This window comes from Malus sylvestris, chromosome 7 (genome assembly GCF_916048215.2).
Source record: "Malus sylvestris chromosome 7, drMalSylv7.2, whole genome shotgun sequence".
Classification (NCBI taxonomy): Eukaryota; Viridiplantae; Streptophyta; class Magnoliopsida; order Rosales; family Rosaceae; genus Malus; species Malus sylvestris.
The window spans coordinates 22,380,492-22,403,977 of NC_062266.1; the positions used below are offsets into that span (position 1 = coordinate 22,380,492).

Below are 23,486 nucleotides of genomic sequence, written 5' to 3' on the forward strand. Positions count from 1 at the left end.
ATGTTCATGATTTGTTTTTGCCACTTGGCTTTCTTTTATTTTCTCCTTTGTTTTTCCCTTTTCTCTTTTGCCGCTTGATAATAAGCTTAAATTAAAAAAAAAAATACAAAGTATTTACAATGATTAAATGCATTGTAATATTACGATTTTTAAATGAATCAATTCATGAATTTATTCTATATTTATTTCCATACAAATACAAATTTGAATTATTTTCAAACTAATACAACACCCAAAACTTATATCCAGTAATTATGGCACGTAATTCTAAATTAATATTAATATACATTAAAGAATGTTACAAGAAGCTAAGAATCAATCTAATTAATTATCTAAGAAGACGTTCCAGTTGTATACTTTGACGTCAAAATTTGAATCTTGTTCCAGCAAGTGCCTTAGTTCCTTTGCCTGCTTGGCATCCTTGGCAAGCAACAAGGCAAAGCCTCCGCCTCCGGCACCCACGAGCTTGTAGCCGGAGCAGTACTGGTGTGCGAATCTGAAGAGTTGATCCACAAACTCGTTACTGCAGTAAGGGTCGAGTTCTTGATGCAGCCTCCAAGCCTCTAGCATTATCTCCCCAAGGTCGTCTATGTCACAGTTCATCAACGCTTCTCTCCCAATCTTGGCCAGTTCAGCGAGGCGCTTGATGCTCGATATAAGAAGGTTGTCCCTTCGGAGGTAGCGGGTTACCACCTTTTGCAAGACTTGGTGTGCAAGTCGAACCTGCACGAATATCACATTTACATTATTTCATATTATGCAAATACAGACGTGTGTTCTTTGAGAACATGAGATGCATGAGCTTGGACATGAAGAATAAAGCAACATCAGGGTCCAGTAACTAAAGTGCGTCTGTGTAGAACAAGACTCTGCAATCGTTAACTTGACCAGCAAGCTTCTACGCTTTTCACGATTGAACACACGATTATGTAGTGCCATGTTTTATTGTTATTTACTTATTGCAGGCAAGAAGAATTATGCATTATCTAAAGTTGAAATTGAAAGGATGCCACATACTTGACCGGTAAAAACCACAAGCAAGCGTTGCTGCAACTCTGAAATTAACGGTGGGGAAGCCAAGAGTGGGACGACTTGTAGTCGCAATGGGATACCAGGAAAACTTGAAGTACATTTAATTCCCGGGTAGAGACCCCCAATCTGATCCTGCCAACCACCACCTGTCCCCATGAGCTGTTCTAATACAAGAACAAGTCTCGCAACATTTTCATTACTTTCATCTCCATCGGTAATCTGAAGAAGTCCTTTCACAACTGCAGCTGCTAAGATGCTAGAAGTCCCCAAGCCACTTCCACGAGGTACGCAAGCCCATGTCCTGATCTGCAGACCCCTGGATGCAAGAGCATTTTCGTGAATAATGCCAGTCACAAGCAGTGCGGATTTGACAAGCCGAAATGGATCGTTGTCATCAAATGGTGTGGCAATTGAGGTTAGGTCCTTAATGTGTAACTCATTTCCACCATCATCACTAATACAGACACCAGTTTTTTTCGTTGTCTCGATGATGGTGCCAATTGGAAGAGAACCTTCCAAACTTATTGCCATATTCAGAACACAACCAGAGCGCTCCAAGCTCCATGGAGGAGTGTCACTCCAACCCCCAACAAAATCCACACGAACTGGTAATTCAACCTTCACCTTTCTGGGGTGGAATGAATGATCCACACAGCCGTCGAAATCATTGTTCTTATGGGACAGAATAGAGATATCGCTGGGAGCCTCATAGAGATGTTCTACAGACCATAGATAAAAAATAAAAAAAAATAAAAAAAGCATTTTGTAAATTTCTGGTCCTTTAAAGACCACAGAACGATCAGACAAGAAACATGAGATCCAAAATGAGTACTATCTTGATTTTAAAATGTGGATGAGATTACTAAGAATTATGCCATTATTGAGATACGAATAATTGACTCTACCTTTAAAACCATATTTTACAGCTGAAGCTGTTTCATCAGCAACTGCATTCCAAACTTTGTGCTCCAACTTACGTGCCGTTGTTTCATTGCTGCATGCTCGAAGAAGATCAACTTGAACCTGGAATGCTCGGCTTTTGGGAATGATCTTAGAGTTCTGCTCCAAGAGTCCGGGACAAAGACTTAGAAATTCCTCACATACTTTGACTCCTAAATCTTCCTTTTGCAGAACTTCTTCACACAACTGATATAAATTGCGGCCCAGCACCCCATAATTAATGCATGCTTTAGCGATTCCAGCTGCAAGGTCTGCTTGATGATCAATTGAACCATGACACATCTTTGAAAAATCAATTGATCTATGCAACTCCTCTAAACTAACACGAGGTGAACTTCTCCACAGAGAAAGCAAATGCTCAGAATTTTCATCACTCAAGCCCATCAACCACGATGCCAAAGTTAGCATCTCAAAGTAAGAAAGAATGGGGAATATTTTTGAATTCCACAAACACTTTTCATGAGTACCCATTGAGCTCCATAGATCATTTTCTTGGATTCCTAAATCTTGCACAACCTTCCTCCAGGGTTTCCCACAAAAAGTGCCATCCTTAGAGAGTGAAACCTTGGGGTTATCATGAAGGCCACAATATACCATGACTCTTCCAGTGTGTCCGACTAGAGGAACCTCCCAAAGACAATGGCGATCCGGAAGTATGAATCTAAATGAATTTTCTGCAGCACTACTATTTACTTCTGGAACATTGATACCAACAACTATGGACAGAGAACCAACTTGCATTCCACTCGGAATGGTTGAATCATATATAAGAGAATCTTCCCCAATCGAGACAGCAGGTGCAATTTTACTAGAAAGAAGAACAGCGGATGCTGCAATGTCAGATAGAGTGCTTGCTGGGATAGAACACTGGTGTCTTCGACCGACCAGTCCCGAGGCAGCTCCACTCAGATGATCCAAAACCTCACTTGAAGTTCCAAAATGTAAGAACGACAAATCATCTGCAGTTAAAATCAAGAAGCAGAAATAATATAGGAAATAATAATCATATAAAAGAAAAAAAAATTGAAAATGTTAAATATATGGATAATGGCATCAAGGTAACACATACAAGCGCAGTAGCTAAACATCTTCTGTTTTCCTAATCTGCTGACCAGTTCTTTGCCTGAAGGGCGCAGTCGCAACCAGTCATGCTTTGCAGGTACCCAAGCTGCTACAAGATCTTCATATAAGCTCATCTGTGAAAAATACAAGAACATTATTAAAAAGGGTAATGCTAGAGAGACCATCTATTTAAACCATATTTTGTAGACCATATGATGTGGTTGTTGATGATTGGATTATTACTTAACTATTGATTAACGTGCTTATTTCCTATTAGTGCCACATCACATAGTTTGTAAATTTGGTCTTAAAAGTTGGTTTACCTAGCATTACTCTATTAAAAATTTAAAACCTTCCTAAAATCACTGAGAATTTCACACTTGGAGAAACCCGGTCCTATATATAGGATTTTACTGCAAAGCCTACAATAAGAATCCAGTTGAATTTATATCATAAACTATACACTTGCAGGACGACATGCAATGAAAGCTCATCGAAATAGTAACTTACCTCCTTTCTGGTCTTCAGAAGCTCCGAAATCATTGGTTGGCAGGAACATGCAAGTGTAACAAGCTCCTCCCACCCTTTACCTCTAACCGCTATTATTCCAGTGTCAAGAAGTGTTCTACCATCATCAAGAATTGCATTGTTCTTAACAAGTTCGTCTACACTAGGTTTCTGTAAGAGATTATCAACAAAGCTGATAGGATAACTTTTTTCTACATTTCTTCTCTTAGATGCCACAACAACACCATGGTTAGACGCGATATCAAGGGTGATGGGAACAGTTATGATACAGGATGTGTCCTCTGGAAGCACCATGTTGGAGGCATCAAAACATGGAAGTACGTCTCCAGTCATAGTAAATATTCCACCTGCAAAGAATGAAACATCATTTATACATGATGCTTGGAGAGATGAACTCAGTGACATTAACCACAAGATACGGTGAATGTCATTCTAATATGACAGAACAAAATGAAAACCAAAATAAACAAATTAATTACAAATTCAACTTTCGAACTAGAATATATCTCAGATAGCAATATTATCCATATTTCTTTCATGGAATCAAATGACCTTAGACACATCTCTCAACCCTGCCTGCTTAAGCACTCCTAAAAGAATTGGCCCCATATGATATAGTTAACTAGGGTTAAAAGACAGAATGTGAAAAGTTCATTGGACACCGACTACAAATTCTCATAACAAAGAGATGGCCAAGTCTCACTTATATTGCAATAGACGGAACAACTAACCTTCATTTTTAAAAGCTTGTCTTGCACAAGAAGCAATTGCAAGTATATGATCAAAAAGCAGCGGGACTGGCCCATCAGGGTCGTCAGCTGCCATATATGGAAGTGGCAGGAAAACTTTCCCCATGGGATTTGCCCAGGGGACCCTTTTCGAATCACCACCAGCATGAAGCAATAATATATGCCTCTTGGCAATGAAGCTAACCATTTCCGAGAGATCATCATCCATTTCATTGCCAGTTGCATTTCGATTTGACTCCGAGAACCCAAAACCACCATTGCTTGTAGCTGCCACCTGCTTTTGAAATGAAACAGCTTACAGATACAAGCAAAAAAACTAGCCAACATCACAATTAGTGAAAATTTAGCCACTTGCTGATGACATTTAAGAGTAAAGTGGCCACCTTTCTTCTTCAATTTGCTGTAAATTTAACAGATTACATACCCTTTAATGAAAATTAAGCTACCCAAATCATGTTTAGTGAAAATTTAAGCTAACCCACATCGCAATTTCACAAAGTTTCGTAAATTTAATCACAAATATCTACAATACAACCCAATTACCAAACTCAGAACAGTGTTACCTCTGAGTGTAGGCCCAACGCACGGTAATGCTTGGCGAGGGCGTGAATGGCGTGGAGAGTGGCGGCGCCGGAGCCGATGCGCTGGCCATGGGGGTCAGGCACAGCGAGTGTGATCGTGGAGGCGGCTATGCGGCCCGCCCGCTTGGCGCGAGTGAGCTGCCACTCGTAGAGCTCGGCCTGCTCGGGGCTAGCCGCCGTCAATACGACGGCGTCCCAAGTGGGAACCCGGGTCGGGTGCCTTACCGACAGCCTGAGGTGGTACCATGATTTCCGGAGCACAGCTGCCGCGTCAGCCTTCCGTTTGGATCGCGAGAATTTGGTTTCCATTTTCCGGGAATCTGAGAGAAAGCTTGAGCGGTGAGACTTTCAGATGTTGAATCTCTCAGTACGCTGATACTGATGGACCAATCATTTAACAGAAAAGCCGAACAGGTGTTGTGATAATGTCGGGTCATCCGGCGGTGGGTCGTCGTCGACTTTGTCGGTAAAACAGCTGATAGAACGTCGTTTTTGTTTGCCAGTGTACGACACGTCGTATAACGAATATTGAAAAGGGCAAAAATTTTGGATGAGTTGAAAAAAAGAAATGGCTTCGCCCGGGTTCGAACCGGAGACCTTCAGTGTGTTAGACTGACGTGATAACCAACTACACCACGAAACCATTTTGTGTATTTTGGTCAATTTATTACCTATAAACTGGCATAAAAATATAAGTAACATTTAGATCTTCATTTAATTATATTTCCATGTCTTAATTTTCTAGTCATAACCTTAAATGTTTAATCTTTAATTATAATAGGGGTGTGCCACACACCCGTTGTTAATTTCTATCAATTGATCTTTTTCAATTCATCCGATTCGACGATCGAAAACCAAAAAGGTGTGAGAGAAGTAAAAAGGGATGTGTGGATATCACACTCCTTAGAATAATGTGCTCCTCTCTCTGTACTCAAGTTTGAATTCTTTATTTGTAACTTAAACAAATTTATTAATGTGAAATATCAATTTGTCCCAAAAAAAAAAATTTGACCAATTAATTTTTATGTAAGTTTGAATAAAACATAGTATCAACATCGCTAAAAAAAAAATTTAGTCATAGAGTTAATTATTTTTTTTTTTTACCAAACGATATTAATTACATTAAGAGATGGGAAATAGGTCAAGCCTAATAAGTCCGCCATAATAATGTGGTTTAAATTCGCTTTTGGTTTCAGTTAATTTTAAATAAAAATAATAATCAATTTTTGATAAAAATTAGCCATATTCTTTTGACTCCAATAATTTCTCATAATCTTCTATATCGTGGGTTGTTTAGAAGATAAATTGAAGATGGTTTTCATTATGAGATGTACCCTCTAGATGATGTCATTTGTCACCGTTATCAATTTTTTTGTGTGGTACTATTTATATACTATTTTTACTTTTTACATATTTCTCTTAATTTTTAAGTATCGGGTCGAATAAATTAAAAAATATTAATAGACAAAAGCCAGTATGAATAGCACAAACTATTTTTCTACACAAATCTATTTACTTAATTTTTCTTTAAAAAAGAAAAGATATAAAACAGCAATCCACACACGTGTGTGTTCTGAGCTTGAATTTCGCGCGTCCCCAAAAATGAAAATCCCCCGTACCCGCTCTCCCCTCTCTCTCTCTCTCTCTCTCTCTCTCTCTCTCTCTCAAATTCCAACCCCATTTTCTTCTCGCTTTTTTCTCCCATTTTTCCTCGGTTCAGATTTTGCGGTCCCTCCATCTCTCAACCCCCCGCCCAACGGTCGAATTTTGCTCTGCTACCGCCTTCGTCTTCTCCTTCTGGTCAATCCTAATGTCCGATCTCCACCGCCGCTTCTGACCCCCTCTCGGCCACTTGGGTTCACTTCAGGGATGGCTTTCGCCAAGTGGGTCGCGACGATATTGGCGTAGAGAATGACAAAACCGCGTTGCATGGAACTTGGGGTTTTGAACTCAGCCGGTTCATTGGTTCCATCCGCCGCCGTCGAATGCCGATTCTGCTTCCAATCGGCATTCGATTTCTTCTGCATCGCTTCTGAAGCATTCTATGAGCTGTTGCTGCGTCGTCGTTTTTTTTTTTGACCCAAACAACGGCGATTGCTCTCTTTAGCTGAATGAGAGAAGAATACATTTTCCAAATTAGAAAATTTGACCCGCTAAATTATTTGCTAGAAGAAAAAAATATATAAAAAAAGAAAAAGAAAAAGTCCTTGTCTTTCTGGTGTGGTAGCAGTTTTGGTTCTTGGCAGGAAATGAATTCAGGGGTCGGATTGGTATCGCCAGCAAGTAATGGGATGTTTCCAGTGGCGAAGCTCCTCGATGAAGAGGTCGATTTTGTAGAGAAGGACCCAAGCAATCGATATGTTCGGGTAATATCACAACTTGCACTTGCATTTTGGATTGGACATGTTATGGAATGTGGAATAAGGATTGTGTTCAAGCTGCAATTTTAGTTCTTGTTTGTTTTCCATATTTTTATATGGTTTCGATATGTTGAATTTCGTGTAGTAATGGGTCACATTTTGATGGAAAGGTTCAATTTTGTTGAATAGATTGTACATTTTGTAACTTTGTTGCTTTTGTTTTAGTGACTGATTAATTTTGTTGTTTCAAATGAATTGGTATTAGATTGTATATGTGTGTGCAAGTGTTCATCAGATTAAGCAGCTAGCTTTCGAGCCGATTTAGATAGGAAACCAATGAATTGTTATTTTTTGTTACAACTGAGAAGATTGTGTTTCCCCTTCCATTCAGTCTTTTATTTCTCCTTTAATTCATTTTTTTTTTCTTATTTTCTGGTAACAGTACAATGAAATCTTGGGCAAAGGTGCCTTCAAGACTGTGTATGGTTCTGAGACCTTTCTCTTTGTAGTTTTTTTTTTTTCTTCACTTTTGTTTTCCGGATTTCGTTATTTTTAGGAACAACAGTTTTGTTAAATTTAAGAATTATCATTAATTTTTTAAATTTTGGGCATCTCATTCATTATTTGCAGCTACAAGGCATTCGATGAAGTTGATGGAATAGAAGTGGCTTGGAGCCGGGTGAAGATTGATGCTGTCTTGCGATCACCAGAAGATTTGGAAAAATTGTATTCTGAAGTTCATCTTCTGAAATCACTGAAACATGAAAATATTATTAAGTTCTATAATTCATGGGTGGATGATCAGAAAAATACGATTAACATGATTACGGAGCTCTTCACATCTGGAAGCCTAAGGCAGTATGTTCTATTGATTCCTTCTCATTCTGTCTTTGTATCGTTTAACTGCATTATATGAAATCAAACTAATTGCGCACGTTTTGGTTATTAGATATCGTAGGAAGCATAAAAATGTGGATACAAAGGCCATAAGGAACTGGGCAAGGCAGATTCTCCGAGGTTTAGCCTTTCTCCACAGCCATAGCCCCCCTATCATTCATAGAGACTTAAAATGTGACAATATTTTCATTAATGGAAATCATGGAGAAGTTAAAATCGGAGACCTTGGATTGGCAACTGTTATGCAGCAGCCTACTGCTCGCAGTGTGATTGGTAAGAAATCTAGGACATCAGATGTTATCTCTTGATTAAACCGTCTAAACAAGTATTGAAACTTTTTCTTTTCTCTACGAAAGGGACTTCCGAGTTTATGGCTCCAGAGCTCTATGATTACTTTTGAGTATCCATATAGTGAATGCAAAAGTCCTGCTCAAATATTTAAGAAGGTTACCTCTGTAAGTGAGGAATCATCGGAATATCATCATTCCTTCTGCTGGCTGTTTAAAGTAGAATCACTCAGTTCCACAGGAATCTTATTTCTGGTATGTTCTTTTGCAGGGCATTAAACCTGCAGCCCTTGGGAAGGTGAATGACCCCCAAATCAAAGAGTTCGTTGAAAAATGTCTGGTTCCAGCATCTGAGAGGGTATCGGCGAAAGAGTTGCTCAGAGATGCATTCCTTCAAGTTGACAATCCAAGGGAACCAATCCGTGATCCCTTACAGTTGCCTAACCAGAGTCTGAAAGCAACAAATTTACCAAAGTCTGGGCCTCTATCCATGGACATAGATACTGACTACAAGCAGCTATCTATAAGCACATGTACAGGAAGCAACAATGGGAGTCCACAGGTTCTGGAATTTCAAAGGACACATAAGAACAACGAGTTCAGGTTGAGCGGGATAAAAAATGACGACGATTCAGTATCATTGACTTTGCGTATAGCTGATGCATGTGGTAAGTATGCAATTATGTCTAGTATTGTTATTCCTGTCAGGAATGTAATAGCATGACTTTTCTGTATCTTACAGGTAAGGTGAGGAATATACATTTTCTCTTTTACATTGCTAGTGATACTGCAGTGTCTGTGGCGAGCGAGATGGTTGAACAACTGGAATTAGCTGATCATGATGTGGCTTTCATTGCTGAGTTTATCGATTACTTGATAATGAAACTTCTACCTGGTTGGAAGCCCTCATCTGATTATTCCTCAAGTGGACCAGCGAGTCTTTGTGGCGGATCCTTAGTCCGTAAAAATGGAAAACCATCATTGTCAAGCCTGTGGGGTTCAGTGCTATTTGGTGCTCCTGATGGTTTGATGGTAGAGCAAGATGGTAGCTCCTGTGATAACCCTGATACCATCAATTTTAATGGTGGAATTACCTCTTATCCAAGCTTTGCTGATTTTGCTGATGAATCTGTTAATTGCAATACTTCTGAGCTAGAGCCAAGGTATTCATATTTCGATGACCGCAAGTTACAGAGCAATTATGCTAGCAATGAAGGAGGAGGCTTCCCAGTGAATGGGATCATAAAGAAGTTGCAGTTTCCGTTTCATGGACACGATTTATCAAAAGATATGAGCTTGACAAGCAGCTGTTATTCTCCATCTTTGGTAGATAATGATCTGGATGCCGATTCAAAGTTGGAACTCGAAATGATTGAGTCACAGTACCAGCGGTGGTTACAGGATCTTTCAAGGATGAGGGAGAAAGCATTGGAAATGACCAGAAAGAGATGGATAGAAAAGAAGAAAGTGGCTGTTGGCTAATTTAGAGCCCTACTGAACCCAATTTTTTTTCTATGACTCTTTTCCCTTGTATATTGTTGACTGGTAACTCTATTTAAGCGTCGACATGATGTTTAACCCTTGGATCGGATGCGGCTCACTTTTTTCAGCAGCCGCGATCATTCTCGGGACTAAATTTTATGCTGATATATCCTGTTACTTTTGTTTGCTAATGCATCCTCAGCTTCTTTTTGCAGATGGATGATCACAACTGATGACATAATGCTTCGGGTTTGTCAGCTATTCTAACAAGTATAGCTGAAAAATACCAAACCGCATTCGATCAATGGCATATTTCACAAGGTTGACATAGCTTGAGATCACGCATGTTGAATTCAAGAGAAGCACCAAGAAACGTAAACAAGCCTCTAACCACAAATCTCCCCCGCTCTCTGCAATTATTTTCGATTTCGAGATGTCATTACATTGTGCGTGCTTATACACAACCACCAACAAATCACACTGGTTATTCAATGTGGATTTCAGAGGTTCTTAAATAACATTTTTAAGTGACAGATTTCAAAGGATTGTATAATCCTTACAACCTTTTAAGGATTTTTATGGATTTTGATTGAAGATTTGAAAAGATTTGAAAGGATTCTTATGGACTTTGATTAAATATTTGAATGGATTTTGAGACTCTTTTCTCATTTAAAATTGAAATTTTTTATATGTCCACACATAAAGTGGGTATGAAATTTTTTATTTTTTTATTTTTAAAATTGAAAGAGAGAAGAAGAGAGTGAGAGAGAACTGTAGGTAAAGACTTGAACAACAAATAGCAAAATTTTGTTTTAGGAAATTACATTGACGCCCTTAACTTTTTGTTTTGATAGAAGATTAAATAGTCTTTTCCCTCTCTTTTGGTTGATAAAGAGAGTTTTATTAATATATAGTTTAGATACCAAATAATTAAATAATAAATTGCCTATTTGGTATCTAAATTATATTTGAATACAAATTAAGTTCGTAAAAAAATTGTCAATCCCTTCGTACTATAAGAACCAAAGCTCTAATATCTAATTTTTCATCAATTGAAGACACTTTAACAACTAATACCATTATTTTGTTGCCCATAAACCTAAAATTGCATATACAGGGTTAACACCTCATATATACAATGTTACCTTGGGCATAAAGGAACAAAGGCCTGCAGTACAAGTAAAAGAATTACACATATTTCAGCCTTGCCACCCTTTTTTAATTTGTGGCCCCATCAGATTTCTTTAGCTACCAAAATGTGGCGTGTCTCATGAGAATCCTGACTGCATCACTAAAAAATTAAAAACCCCGAAACCCTACCTCACCTTTGAGCAAGGTGCAAATCAAATCGTTCTCTCTCATATATATATATATGTTGTCCGTAGGAGAAAATTGAAATAGTCTTGCTTTTTGCTGTTTTTCTTTTGGTGGATGGGCATTCAGGTAAGAAACAACAATGCTTGACCGGTATGATTATTTCTTCCAGATTCTTCATTTTAATGAAGGATGGATTGGGACTCAACAGATATTAAAAGCCTACTTAATTAACAACCCTGGCTTAATCATCGCATTTGTTTATCCAATATATCTAATTCTATATTATATAATTCATCTCAATAATTGATGCCTGCTTCAATGGTTTTGTAATTGTTCAATTGGGTGATTGTTTGGAGAAGATGATCAGCTTTGGCTTGGTGGTTAATATCAAGCTTAATTAGCAGTTAATTGGTATGTGACTTTAATTTCTTCCTGTTTTTGTAATTTTCTTGCAGCAATTAAATTAAAGTGATATATATTGCTGTTAAGCAAATCCTCCAATCAATGGCTGATTTAGCTGGGCCAAGGTTGTATGGCTGCTACAAGTGCCAGAATCACGTTTGCTGTCATGATGATATTGTCTCTAAAGCTTTTCAGGTGATCCAAGCACATGTGATTTCTCCTCCATATCTCTATTTACTATTATGCAGTTTACAGCAATTGTTCTGGTAATAAGGTCATTGCATCAGATTTAAGTGTGTCATTGCATTGAAAATCTGGTCTGGAGTGTTATATTTGAGTATACAGAACATGAAGTTTCAGTTATGGAAATGTTTTTATTTGCCATAAATAGTATATACTATGTTATGTTGTCCGACTATTAATTGATTAGACGGATTCAATAGTTTGATAATTGATATGTCATGTCTTCAGGCTACCAATGAGCAGATGCATTATTAGTTAAATGCCTTTTGTTGATTCGTGAATTCTCGTTTAAATATATAGTTCAAAGAGAGAAACTTACCTACAACACTGATGTCATTGTGACGGTATCTCAAATTAATCATGTATGTACTAGAGTATGGTAAAGTTAAAATGCATGACAGTACCAAAATGATGTATACACCACAATGATTTCCATATTGTAGGCAAGTCCTAATAGCCGGATAAGGCAACACAAATGATGAGAGTGGGTGGAGAAATGAGTCACGATTAGGTTAGGTCTAGAGTTCAATTTTTCATGTTGTAAAAAAAAAAAAAAAAAAAAAAGAGAGAGATAAAAACAGTAGTGGGACAAGACAAACATCATCTCATATAATTTATACACTATATATGGAGTACTTTGCAAATATTTGAAGATCTTTGTGCCATAATGTATACATATATATGATATGCTTTGCTTTGTTAGGCAAGCCGTGGCAGGGCCTTTCTGTTCTCCCATGCAACGAACGTGGTCGTAGGGCCTAAAGAGGATCGGCATCTGATCACAGGTCTCCACACAGTTGCTGATGTACACTGCTGTGATTGTGGGGAGGTATTAGGCTGGAAATATGTCAAGGCTTATGAGGAATTGCAGAAGTACAAAGAAGGAAAATTCGTTCTTGAAAAATTTAAGATTGTTAAGGTCAATTGGTAGCATATGTACTCATCAATTTGGGTTGTGAATGTACAAAGAAACTCTTAATTTCCAATTCGGATATGGTGGTATCCTTTTGTGAATAATGATAATGTTGACCTTTTATTCATGAACGAAAATTTTATTTGTTAGACGATTTGACGTATAAGTCAATTTGTAATCACGTTGACTTTTTATTCAGATTTGGTGGCGCCAACCCTAGCTTCGGTCGGGGCTGGTTAGCCATTCTCCTTTTCCTCTCTATCTCCTCTTCCTTCTTTCGGTTATGTTTTCCCATGCTCTCCATATCGATTTATCATTTTCTTCTTATTCCACTGGCGTCCCTCTTCTTTGTTACTCCGATCTGCAATCATGCTTTACTGAGACAAACCGTAGAACTTCGGTGCTTGCATAGACTTGGTGTTCCGAACACCACCACCTTCTCTCTGATTGCCTTTGCTAGCAATGTTGCTTGTGGGTTTCCACAAGCTTTTTTTCTTCTAGTAGCTGGATTTCTTTATTTGGTTGTTGGATTTCTTCGATTGTGGTTGCGTACCAAGTGGTGCTCGGGGTTGGATGCTACAGTCGGCGAGTCGATGTGAGATTGGAGGCGTAGAATTAGGCGGATCGAGATGTATTGTTGTAGCGGCGGCTGCAGTCGACTTATCGGCTTTCTTTGGTTTTTTCTGTTTTGGGCCCAAGCTATTGGTTGGGCTTTGCTTTGGTTTGATTGGCTGGTCCATTTGGTTTGATTGGCTGATCTATTCTGCTTGTTTATGTAATTTTGTCTTTGGAATCTTTGGTTGTACGGTTTGTAAGTTTGCTTGTTTCTAGTGGTAATATTATTATCTTTTTACCTAAAGAAAAAAAAGCTAGGTGCATCGGTTCTTGATGGGGACGAGAAGATGGTGACCATAGCCTTTTTCTTATTGACTTTCCCCCTCCCTTTTTATTTTGGTCCAACTTTCCCCCTCCCCTTAGGGACTTGTCTGTGTCGGTTGTAAGAGATGTGAATTCATCTATCCGACATATTTCTTAAGTATTCAAGTTTATTTATGACATGAAATAGCTCGAAGTATGGGTTTAGCTTATTAATACATTCCAGAAAACCCTACTTGAATACATTTGATTCTTTTACCTTTATCGACAAAAACCCGTGCTCAAAATCTATTTATTTTGAGCATGTAACATGGATTTCTTAGTCGAGTCTGATGGTTTAATAGGGCAAAGGGATAATCATAAGACTTTAAGCGTACCTGGGGCCCTTAAAGAAATTAAAAATGGTACTAAATTAACCGATAAAGAGGCAGAACTAACAACTGCTGTAATGAATTTAAACTAGAGATGGAAATAGTCACTCACTGAATACATATTTATTAAAGAAGACTGAGCAAGTTCTAAAGTTGAAAGATGAAGGCAGCAAGGCGAAAGGAACAAGGATTGTTTGTCTATTAAGAGTTTTCTAATCAAGTAATCAATTCTTTCTTTGTTAGGAATACCTTTATTAATGAGCTTGTTTGATACAATTTTATTTTTTGTTTCTAGTTTTCTTCTTTTGTATTTTAGATATGAGAAATGTGTATGGGGTGAAATGAGGGATGAAGAATGTGGTGGGAGAGGAAAAAAGAAATAAAGAGATTAATGAAATAAATTTTGGAAGTGAAAACAATTTCAAATAATTTTGGTTTGTAGTATGGGAAGTAGTAAGGGTGCTGAGTCAAACCGACTATCAAGATGATCAAGCTCGGGTCAGATAATATTAATAGTGCTCAAGCTCAAGCTCAGATCAAATAATTGTTTCAAGTTCTAGTTGGACTCGACTCTAACTTTCAAGTTCAAGCTTGGCTTGGCTTGGCTTGTAAACTAAATATGAACTTTTATATGGCTTTGCTCAACTCAGTTCTCTGGACAAGCTTGAACAGTTCGACTTAATTTTTATTAACACCTAAAATAATAAACTCATTTTCAGAATTTAGCCCAATGATTTTTTTTTCTTTCAGTTTTGAAAATTTCCATAAATTTGAACACTCAATCTTACTGATACAAAGAGGAAAAAAAATACAATCGGATGCTTAGCTACTAGTAGTATCCGAGCCAGATCTTAATCAAGTAGATCTTGCAACTTTCTCGTATTCCTTATTTTGGCATTAGAATGTTTTGACCCTTGAATGGATTTCTTGATTCAACATTGAGCCGACCCTGCTTTCCTCTCATGCGACAAAAACTTGTTTCCCAACTTTGAACTCCCATTTTATCGTTGATGATGGCTCTATTCAATGCTAGCAACCGCATTTAATTCTTTCCGCCATTTTTTTTCAATTTTCTTACATTCTAGCTCCTCTCCCGCGACAAAAACTTGTTTCCCAAGTTCAAACTCCCATTTTATCGTTGATGACGGCTCTATTCAATGCTAGCAACCGCATTTAATTCTTTCCGCCATTTTTTTTCAATTTTCTTACATTCTAGCTGAAGGATAGACTTTACCTTTACTTAGGGAAGGACGACAATACTACTACACACTTCTGTGCTCGTAGGTTGACTTCCCTTATGCATCTAGTCACTTCACTAATGTGAATAGGTTAGGTTATAGAGAGGGGTGGGATGGTTATATCTCTTATTCGCATTCTTCTTCAAACCTTTTGGCAAGATAGTTGGAATTCTCACTGATATAGCATGTGTGCCACTAGTGCTTTGTCTTTGAAAAGGCAGAATGTTGTTATATAATTCACTGTTTCAAAATATGTTGTATGTCCTAACCAGATGTCGTGGGGCAATAATGGGTACTTTATCTAAACTAGACAGGATAATTTCACTAACTTTCCTGCTCTAATAGCAATGTTTCTATTCAACAAGAGTGGTTATTGGAAATAACTTATTGTGTCCATCGTTTAGGCTCATAATAAATTAAAAGTTGCTTCTGCTACTCAACCCAGAGCCCTTAGTATTGTCCTAGGATATGTCGTAGGATAATGACTAGGAGGATTTAAAAGGCATTATGGCATTAAGATTGCCAAGGTTTAGCTAAGACTTAGCTCAGGTCCTCACTACCACCCCCATCCGAAGGAAAATGTCCTTTGGCGCAAAAACTTATTTGTTTCTAAATGGATTTGTTTCAACAACATATCTTTGTTCGTGAGGAAGGAGGAGAGTTGTAGCCAGATCAAACTCCCTTAACCTCTTAAGTGCTTGGACATAGGATTTATGGCCTTTAGTTGCACGTTGACATCTTTTAGTGGGTCGCCCCCACTCTACCTCTGTCTTTAGTAAGCGCTCTCAACTTCTGTTCATGGCGGGGGGTGGATGGCCTTCATCATTTCTAAGGAGGCTAGGTCGGTCATGTAAACTTTATGCGGTTATATAATTAAAACACAAACAAGGAGTTGGCTAACCTGATCGTGAAGCAATAGCCATTGAATACCAAGTGGAATGATGTAGGATGTGGCAACACCAAAGTCTTCTACAAAACACGTAGCCAAATACAACTACTTTATGGGAAGCGTTTGTTGTGTATCTAGGGTTTGCAAGGACCTTAGTATTTATAAGGGCTAAGGTATTAATGTTCCGTCCATAAAGGAATCCCAAATCCCACTTTTTTAGCCTATCAGTTAGGTATTATAATCACATAAAATCAATGACTTCATCAATCTTACTTGTATTACAAGACACCTAATATAAGATTGATATCTTTAGGAAATCAAATCACAACATCTACATTAATCTCCAATATTACATTCCTATTATATGATGTAGACCATTTAAGGTTGATTTACATCGAAATAAATCCAACATTCTCCTACTGGTCTACACATATAATATTTATGTTTATACTTGAAATTGGAAATCAATGTCACTTTAATGGCCATGTAGTTGTGATAACATCATATCCTTGATACATTTTTTTTTGTCAAATAAGTCTTTCAACATGAAACTAACAAGGTTGTAAGGTTGATACAACCCAAAACCTTCATAATCACACATGCTAAAATCCTCATTCACATGAAACACCGTCAAATTATGATCACAGAGATGAACTTTAATTACCTGAATGTGTCTTAACTTTTATCATCTCAGGTCCTCTTTAATGCAAACTTTTACTGCAGTTGCAAACAAAACTTGATAAAACATAATTAATTCAACACCTACAAGCAAGATGAATTAACATGTTTTTGACACTAGTTCATCTACGATATCAGTTACTTTCACAAGAAAATTTTCAACACTTATGAGCAAGATGAAAAAACCCTCACAACTAATACAACATATAAATCATGTCATGCCATTTTAAGTCAAACCAAAAACATTAATCCACACTTATGAGCAAGAAGATTAACCATTCCTTTATGATTTAAACTGCAATTTGCTTAACTGGATATCAAATATATTTTCATATGATAATTGACCAACACATAAACATGTGACTCAATGAATCCAACCAGAGATTAAACTGAATACATGGATTAAAAAAACTATACATACCTTATAGGTCATCTGCAAATGTAAGGCATTACTAACATGAAACTTTGCAACATCGTCACTTAATTTGCAAATCCATACTTAAATCAAATCTTTTGAAATATGCTTGTGGGAACACCCTTACTTAGTCAATGAATGCATATCACTATAAAATTGTCTTTCTTTAACCTTTCCTTAACACCTTAAATAGCATAATCTCAATGAAAGGTAAAAAACTATGCAAAGGAATGAACAATAATGACTAAAATCTTATGTCCAAAACCCAGTCAGTGTTAGCATGATGGCTAGTGTAACTGTATTAGAATACCTTAGTTTTCTACCTTTAATGAAAACAGTATTTGAAAACATTCTTCATATCATCTTGTAAATGCTTGTGACTTTAAAGCATTAACTTTACTTTTTACTTGATAACTGCATTCAAACAGCCACACAGATATATAATCCAAAACTGACGGACCAGCCAAAAACTAATAGTCTTAGTGACTTAACTACATAATGAATGCAAAGGGAACTAACTAAATTATAAAACATGAATCTCCCACTAATTCAATGCATCAAAATCGAAAATTAAACCCATGGTTTTTCACATGCACATGGAACGCTGCATTAGGAAGAACTCTATTAAGTGGATTAGCAAACATTGACTTAGTATCAATGTAATATATTAAGTCCCCCTGAGCCTCAAAATTCTTTCCAAAGATTCACAAATAATCAATTAAGGCATCCAAATGGTTGCAAGTAAAAATATACACATGCACCAAGTACTCATTCAACAACTTAAACATATTATTGTCATTCGAGTCATGCATAATTCTAATTTCATCAACCAAAAAACATATTCATGGAAGATAGAATAACACTTTAATAGACTTATGCAAGTCCACTTAATGCTCAAAACTTTAGAACAACTCCCACTAAACTTTTAGAGTTTATACACTTGTTGCAAATAAGTTAATGAGTGTGAAGCCCAATTTTCTTTCCCTAATTCTCCCACTTGGGCAAACACTCATTCATAAATTCTTTCAAGGAGGTACAAAATTGCTTCATATCTTAGACATAATTAAATAGACATCACAACCAACATAAAGTTATCAAACAAAATTTCAGCAATGAGTTACACTTTAGAATTTATCATAATTAATTTATATGCTTAATTGCTATCAAAATTTTACAGATCAAAATATACATAGTAATCTTCATAAAATAAAAATATAGAGCCGTTTTAGGTCAAAATAATTGTCTAAAGTGACGTCTCAAAAGACAAAAACAATCTGCCAGTAAAACTGTCTGTACGAGCATGGGTTACTAGTAAATTCACCATAATTACAATACATGGCAAATATTTACGAAAATTTTCAGACACGTAGACATATATATGTTGAACATATCAAAAATTCAGGTCATTTGGTGACCATTAGACGTGTCATTCACCCGATTTAAATCAAGACACGCAATCTACCAGAAACAATTATGTGCATCTATCATGAATTTATACATCCATAACAAATTCAATTTCATATCACTTAAATTTCGATGTCCAAAAGAAAACTCTAGTAGTCAAATTTCATCCTCTAAACCGACATCATGGTTCAAATTGAAAAGATTTACAAGCATAAGACTTAAACAATGCATACCTCAGCAATCCTTGATTAATCTTCATGGGTCCAATACTTTGCAACAACAAGTCTTATGAAGAGACACAAAATACGTCATGATGCAACCAATTTCCATGCCTTAAAACCACAACCTATTATGGGGCTTATAGTGGGATTTTGTAATTGATGACATGGAACTTTGTTCCCAATAAACTTCATGAAACTAGATTAATTTACACCTACATGCAAACAAATTAATTAGTTTCTAGTAATGGATTATATGCCACAAGAGTTACCTTCATAAAAAACTTCAACACCTATGGGCAAGATTAAGCTTTCACAAACTCATGTGAAATAAAACTCATACTATGCCATCTTAATTAAAACAAAGGAAACGATCCACACCTACGGGCAAGAAGATTATCCCTTTTATTCTAATTAAGATGCAATGTTGATCGAAGTAACTTAAAACCATAGTCCCAGCATCAACTAAGCCGCTACGACTTGCTTAGTTGACAAGACATTGATCATCTCCAATTTGAAACAATACAAAAAGTCATATGGATTAATTAGCTGTAAGTGAAAAAAATTATGATAACCTGATTCAAGCTTCGAGTCTTGCCAACAAATGGCCTTAATTTAATAATCTCCTTCATGAATTCCTTCGATATTCAATTAATCTCAAGAAACCTGACAACATACTTGAAAGAGATTAATCACATATAGAACAAGTTGTATGAGAACTGTAATATCAATCTTCCACCACAAGGATGTCAATAAGTGTAAGAGAACATGATGGAGCTAATAGATTCAAAATAGAAACACTTTAAACAATACAGTCACTTTAATTCAAAAGCCAAATTGTGATATCACCTAAATGCTCTCTTAAGTCAAATGGGTTCCTTCTTTTGTACCTTTCTTTCCGTAGTACAAGACTCATTAGCCTTGAGTAATTTCTTTTCTTCTCCTCTTGTGGCATATACAACATTGACTGATCAAAGCAATGTTTAGAATTCCTTAGGCATAAGAAAAACTAACAAATCATATAAAAGTTTGGAAACTCATGCTTATCAAGTAAGTCACATGCTTTGAATGAATTACATACCTCAAGCATTCATATGCTCACCACATTTTGTTAAACATATATATAATCACATGATTAACCAAAAAACTATAATTCATCACATTCCAAGATCAAGGCAATGTTTAAAATTGCATCATCTCATACATGCTTGAACCAACATGCCATTTGCTTAATAATGTTGCCAAAATTTATATGAAATTACTTTCATGTATAAGAGATACATTAAATTCATTGACAAGTATGTATTAAGTTGATATGTGGAGAACTTAGCATATGCATCCCTGAAACGCAACTTTAATATATGTTATCGTAATAATATATAGAGGCACAATCTATATACCAACAATAGTATTGAGACAATCTAAAAGTGAACCAATTCCGTCGCTTGCATTTAGAAAGATGCCAAGAAGCATTTGAAATCTCATGCCCATCTCTTAATTGTAATAATTAGGTAATAGGATTTGAACTTAATTTAATTTACCTTTCAAACGCGAAGCTATAGGCAACATATACACTCTTGCACTAGAGTCAGAATATCCAAACTATTTTGACAAAACAATCTCAAACGAGTACGATAATCTATGCATATATAAATGCTTCTCGGTATGCCTTCTTTATGCATACAATTTGGATAATGGTGTTATGATGAAATTTACACATGCAATACAAGCACTATATGCATAATTGGCTTTGGAAAATTACATGTACTTGCTTGATAAAAAATATTAGCAACCTCCAGACTTCGATGGTGCAACCAAAACATATTTTATGCAATAAAATGCATGCATAAACCATATTATATGCAATTATTATAGGTTTGAAAACTGTTGCGATTGGAGGCTTATTCCATATTTGGATCATCACAATTTAAAATTTTATGCTTCAATATGTTCAATCATATACCATGGTTATAATATTCATGGACGATGAAGAAATTTGCTTGCTTAGATCATCAATCAATGGTTCTTGAATCCAACACAACCATTCTTATATAACTGAACATGAAGACCAAAAGAAAATATCATACTAGGATCTCATATGCCGATGAACTTCCCCATTGGGCTTGCTGATGTACAGGGATCTCAAAATTTTCTCCAAACAAGGTTAGAACAAATGTAAGTATGTACACAACCTGAAATTATAATTGTATATATTAGCCATACTTTTGCAGAAGCAACCAACTAGTCCAGTCTTTGATTTTATCCATACTTTTTATATTTAACTGGGTAAATATACACAATAACATGGGCTTGTGACCCAAATGTGCGGCATTAAAGATGGTGTGGAAGATAAGTGCATTAAGTCGATCTCATTCTCTCCTCTAGAAAGTGTCTTCCTATGTATACGTAAACAGCGAAGCTAACCATAGGGGCCTTTTCACTGGGATGACAGTGCCGCCACACCGACAACCTCTTAACTGTGCGGCCTCCATCTTTGATTTTTATATTTAAGTCACACTTTCAATTTATAGGATCAAAAGAAAGTAATAGCAAAAAACACTTTACATAATAGCACGATATACATATATTTATATGCTTCTCCAAATTCCTATATAATTATAGGACTGATCCATGACTTGCTGCTATTCTTGATGAAGTTTGCCCAGATTCATGCCATAATGGTTATACAACCTATTAATAATCCTCGAATTCCACTAAGTAATCCAACACGGTGGTGTTGCCGTGTACAAGCAATTATACGCAAGTATACAGTTTTCATGGAGGTTCGTGGTGGTGTTGCCAAGTGCAATCACAATTTGAATGTAAAATCAAAACTGCAGTTCATGAAAATATTATATAATCAACCTTCAACTTAACAAGTCTTAATCATATAACCGATGGCTCTAATACCACATGTAAACTTTATGCGGTTATATAATTAAATCACAAACAAGGAGTTGGCTAACTTGATTGTGAAGCAATAGCCATTGAATACTAAGCGGAATGATGTAGGATGCGGCAACACCAAAGTCTTCGACAAAGCACCTATCCAGATACAACTACTTTATGGGAAGCGTTTGTTGTGTATCTAGGGTTTGCAGGGACCTTAGTATTTATAAGGGCTAAGGTATTAAGGTTTCATCCATAAAGGAATCCCAAATCCCACTTTTTTAGCCTATCAGTTAGGTATCATAATCACATAAAATCAAGGACTTTATCAATCTTACTTGTATTACAAGACACCTAATATAAGATTGATATCTTTAGGAAATCAAATCACAACATCTACATTAATCTCCAATATTGCATTCTTATTATATGTTGTAGACCATTTAAGGTTGATTTACATCGGAATAAATCCAACAGGTCATGACCTCATTGAATGACCTTTTAATTAGGTTATAGTCAGCCCTTTGGAGTAGGGTGGGTTGCTATCTAGAAGCTTTCCCTGCAAACAATTCTCTTTGGAAGAATTGAGATGAGGCATAGTCCGTTTCAAAAAAAGTGCATGTATATTCGCAAGGCTTGGCTTACTATAGAGTTTTATAAATTACTTTAAAATCTTGATTGAATAGTGAATAACCTTGGACTTCTATGGATTCATATAAGATCTTGATTGAATGCATATGAATTCGTAAACTCTTTTAAAATTATTTAAATTCCTAATTAAATACACCCTCCTAAGTTATTTCATCTTATTTTTCAATTATTATTTATTTTTTGTCAACCAGTGTGGCACTATATTATTGACTTTGTGGCTCATATGCATGACAAGTCAGCTAACTAATGAAATTCTTAACAGAATTGGATGGTAGGGACAACATTAATGAGTAAGTCAATAGATAAAAGATCAATTTGATGAGTTTAAAACTTAAATGACCAAATTGATGATTTTGCTATATATAAGACTTTATTTGTGATAAAACTCTTAAAAAGAAGGGAGCTTTAAAGAAAAGGGTTTGAATTAACTTTTTTTTTAAGCCAAAAACCACAAGACAAAACTATTCATATACTAGCCCTAAAAACATTTAAAAGACGGGCCTAACTAAGCCCAACCCGCAATAAAATAATTTTTGCCATAATTACCCCTAATGGTATATGTGAACAACTGGAGGGAAATAAAACACGTTCTTTCATATTTGTTCGTCAGCTTATCAAAAAGTCGTATCAGCCATTTCTAAGAGAGAATGTAGGAGTTTGACGTATGTATTCGTATTACAGAAATATTGAAACTTTTTTTTTGTTTTTTTCAGTGGTTTTTATTAAACAAAAGTGGGTGGATACATGACATTATTTAACTAGAGAGGAACTCCATCTCAGTCAATGTACCTGTCACCTAGAAAAATTTCTCGATGAGTGGATGGACCACTTTTGAGATAAGTGGGCTCGATTTTACAAGAGGAAGATGAAGTCTGACCCCTGACGCATTTTAGCCACCGGCCAACGTATTTTAAGCCCTTCATAGGTTTTTTTTTTTTTTTTTTTTTTGTCTTGGATAAATTACTTTGATTGGGCTTGTTTTATTGGGCTGGTTTGATAATGAGTTTTGTCTGAACTATTAAATAAAGTTATTACATGATTTTT

General features: G+C 36.3%; 2 protein-coding genes, 1 non-coding gene and 1 pseudogene across 6 annotated transcripts; 2 read left to right on the forward strand and 2 right to left on the reverse strand.

Moving 5' to 3' along the window:
• Window positions 1-146: 146 nt before the first annotated feature.
• On the reverse strand, window positions 147-5,351 carry LOC126629529 (bifunctional fucokinase/fucose pyrophosphorylase). 2 transcript variants are annotated; one of them, XM_050299602.1, is made up of 7 exons: window positions 4,895-5,351; window positions 4,314-4,605; window positions 3,565-3,929; window positions 3,062-3,188; window positions 1,938-2,951; window positions 1,018-1,751; window positions 147-723 (listed from the first exon to the last, which is right to left on the reverse strand). In XM_050299602.1, exons 1-7 carry the CDS (start codon window positions 5,219-5,221, stop codon window positions 325-327), a joined length of 3,258 nt encoding a protein of 1,085 aa, XP_050155559.1. In that variant the 5' UTR covers window positions 5,222-5,351; the 3' UTR covers window positions 147-324. The 2 variants fall into 2 exon arrangements, with proteins under 2 accessions (XP_050155559.1, XP_050155558.1); XM_050299601.1 differs by having other exon boundaries at window positions 4,314-4,608.
• A 130-nt stretch (window positions 5,352-5,481) lies between these two features.
• TRNAV-AAC (transfer RNA valine (anticodon AAC)) lies at window positions 5,482-5,555 on the reverse strand. The gene has a single exon. It is a non-coding gene; the product is annotated as a tRNA-Val (tRNA).
• Window positions 5,556-6,538: 983 nt separating this feature from the next.
• Window positions 6,539-10,152, forward strand: LOC126627933 (probable serine/threonine-protein kinase WNK4; annotated as a pseudogene).
• A 1,172-nt stretch (window positions 10,153-11,324) lies between these two features.
• Window positions 11,325-13,011, forward strand: LOC126629738 (protein yippee-like At4g27745). 3 transcript variants are annotated; one of them, XM_050299845.1, is made up of 3 exons: window positions 11,325-11,381; window positions 11,711-11,867; window positions 12,604-13,011. In XM_050299845.1, the coding sequence occupies exons 2-3, from the start codon at window positions 11,760-11,762 to the stop codon at window positions 12,829-12,831; spliced, it is 336 nt and encodes a 111-aa protein (XP_050155802.1). In that variant the 5' UTR covers window positions 11,325-11,381; window positions 11,711-11,759; the 3' UTR covers window positions 12,832-13,011. The 3 variants fall into 3 exon arrangements, with proteins under 3 accessions (XP_050155802.1, XP_050155801.1, XP_050155803.1); XM_050299844.1 differs by lacking the exon at window positions 11,325-11,381 and having other exon boundaries at window positions 11,578-11,867; XM_050299846.1 differs by lacking the exon at window positions 11,325-11,381 and having other exon boundaries at window positions 11,581-11,852.
• The last annotated feature ends 10,475 nt before the right edge of the window (window positions 13,012-23,486 follow it).

Bases quoted from the DNA above. Each gene is read 5' to 3' on its own strand.
- LOC126629738 (XM_050299845.1), top strand. From the start codon at position 11,760: ATGGCTGATTTAGCTGGGCCAAGGTTGTATGGCTGCTACAAGTGCCAG. The intron at 11,868-12,603 runs GTGATTTCTCCT...TTGCTTTGTTAG, and splicing joins TTCAGGTGATCCAAGCACAT to GCAAGCCGTGGCAGGGCCTT.
- LOC126629529 (XM_050299601.1), bottom strand. From the start codon at position 5,221: ATGGAAACCAAATTCTCGCGATCCAAACGGAAGGCTGACGCGGCAGCT. The intron at 3,930-4,313 runs GTTAGTTGTTCC...CATTCTTTGCAG, and splicing joins ACAAGCTTTTAAAAATGAAG to GTGGAATATTTACTATGACT. The intron at 2,952-3,061 runs GTATGTGTTACC...TTTTAACTGCAG, and splicing joins GATGTTTAGCTACTGCGCTT to ATGATTTGTCGTTCTTACAT.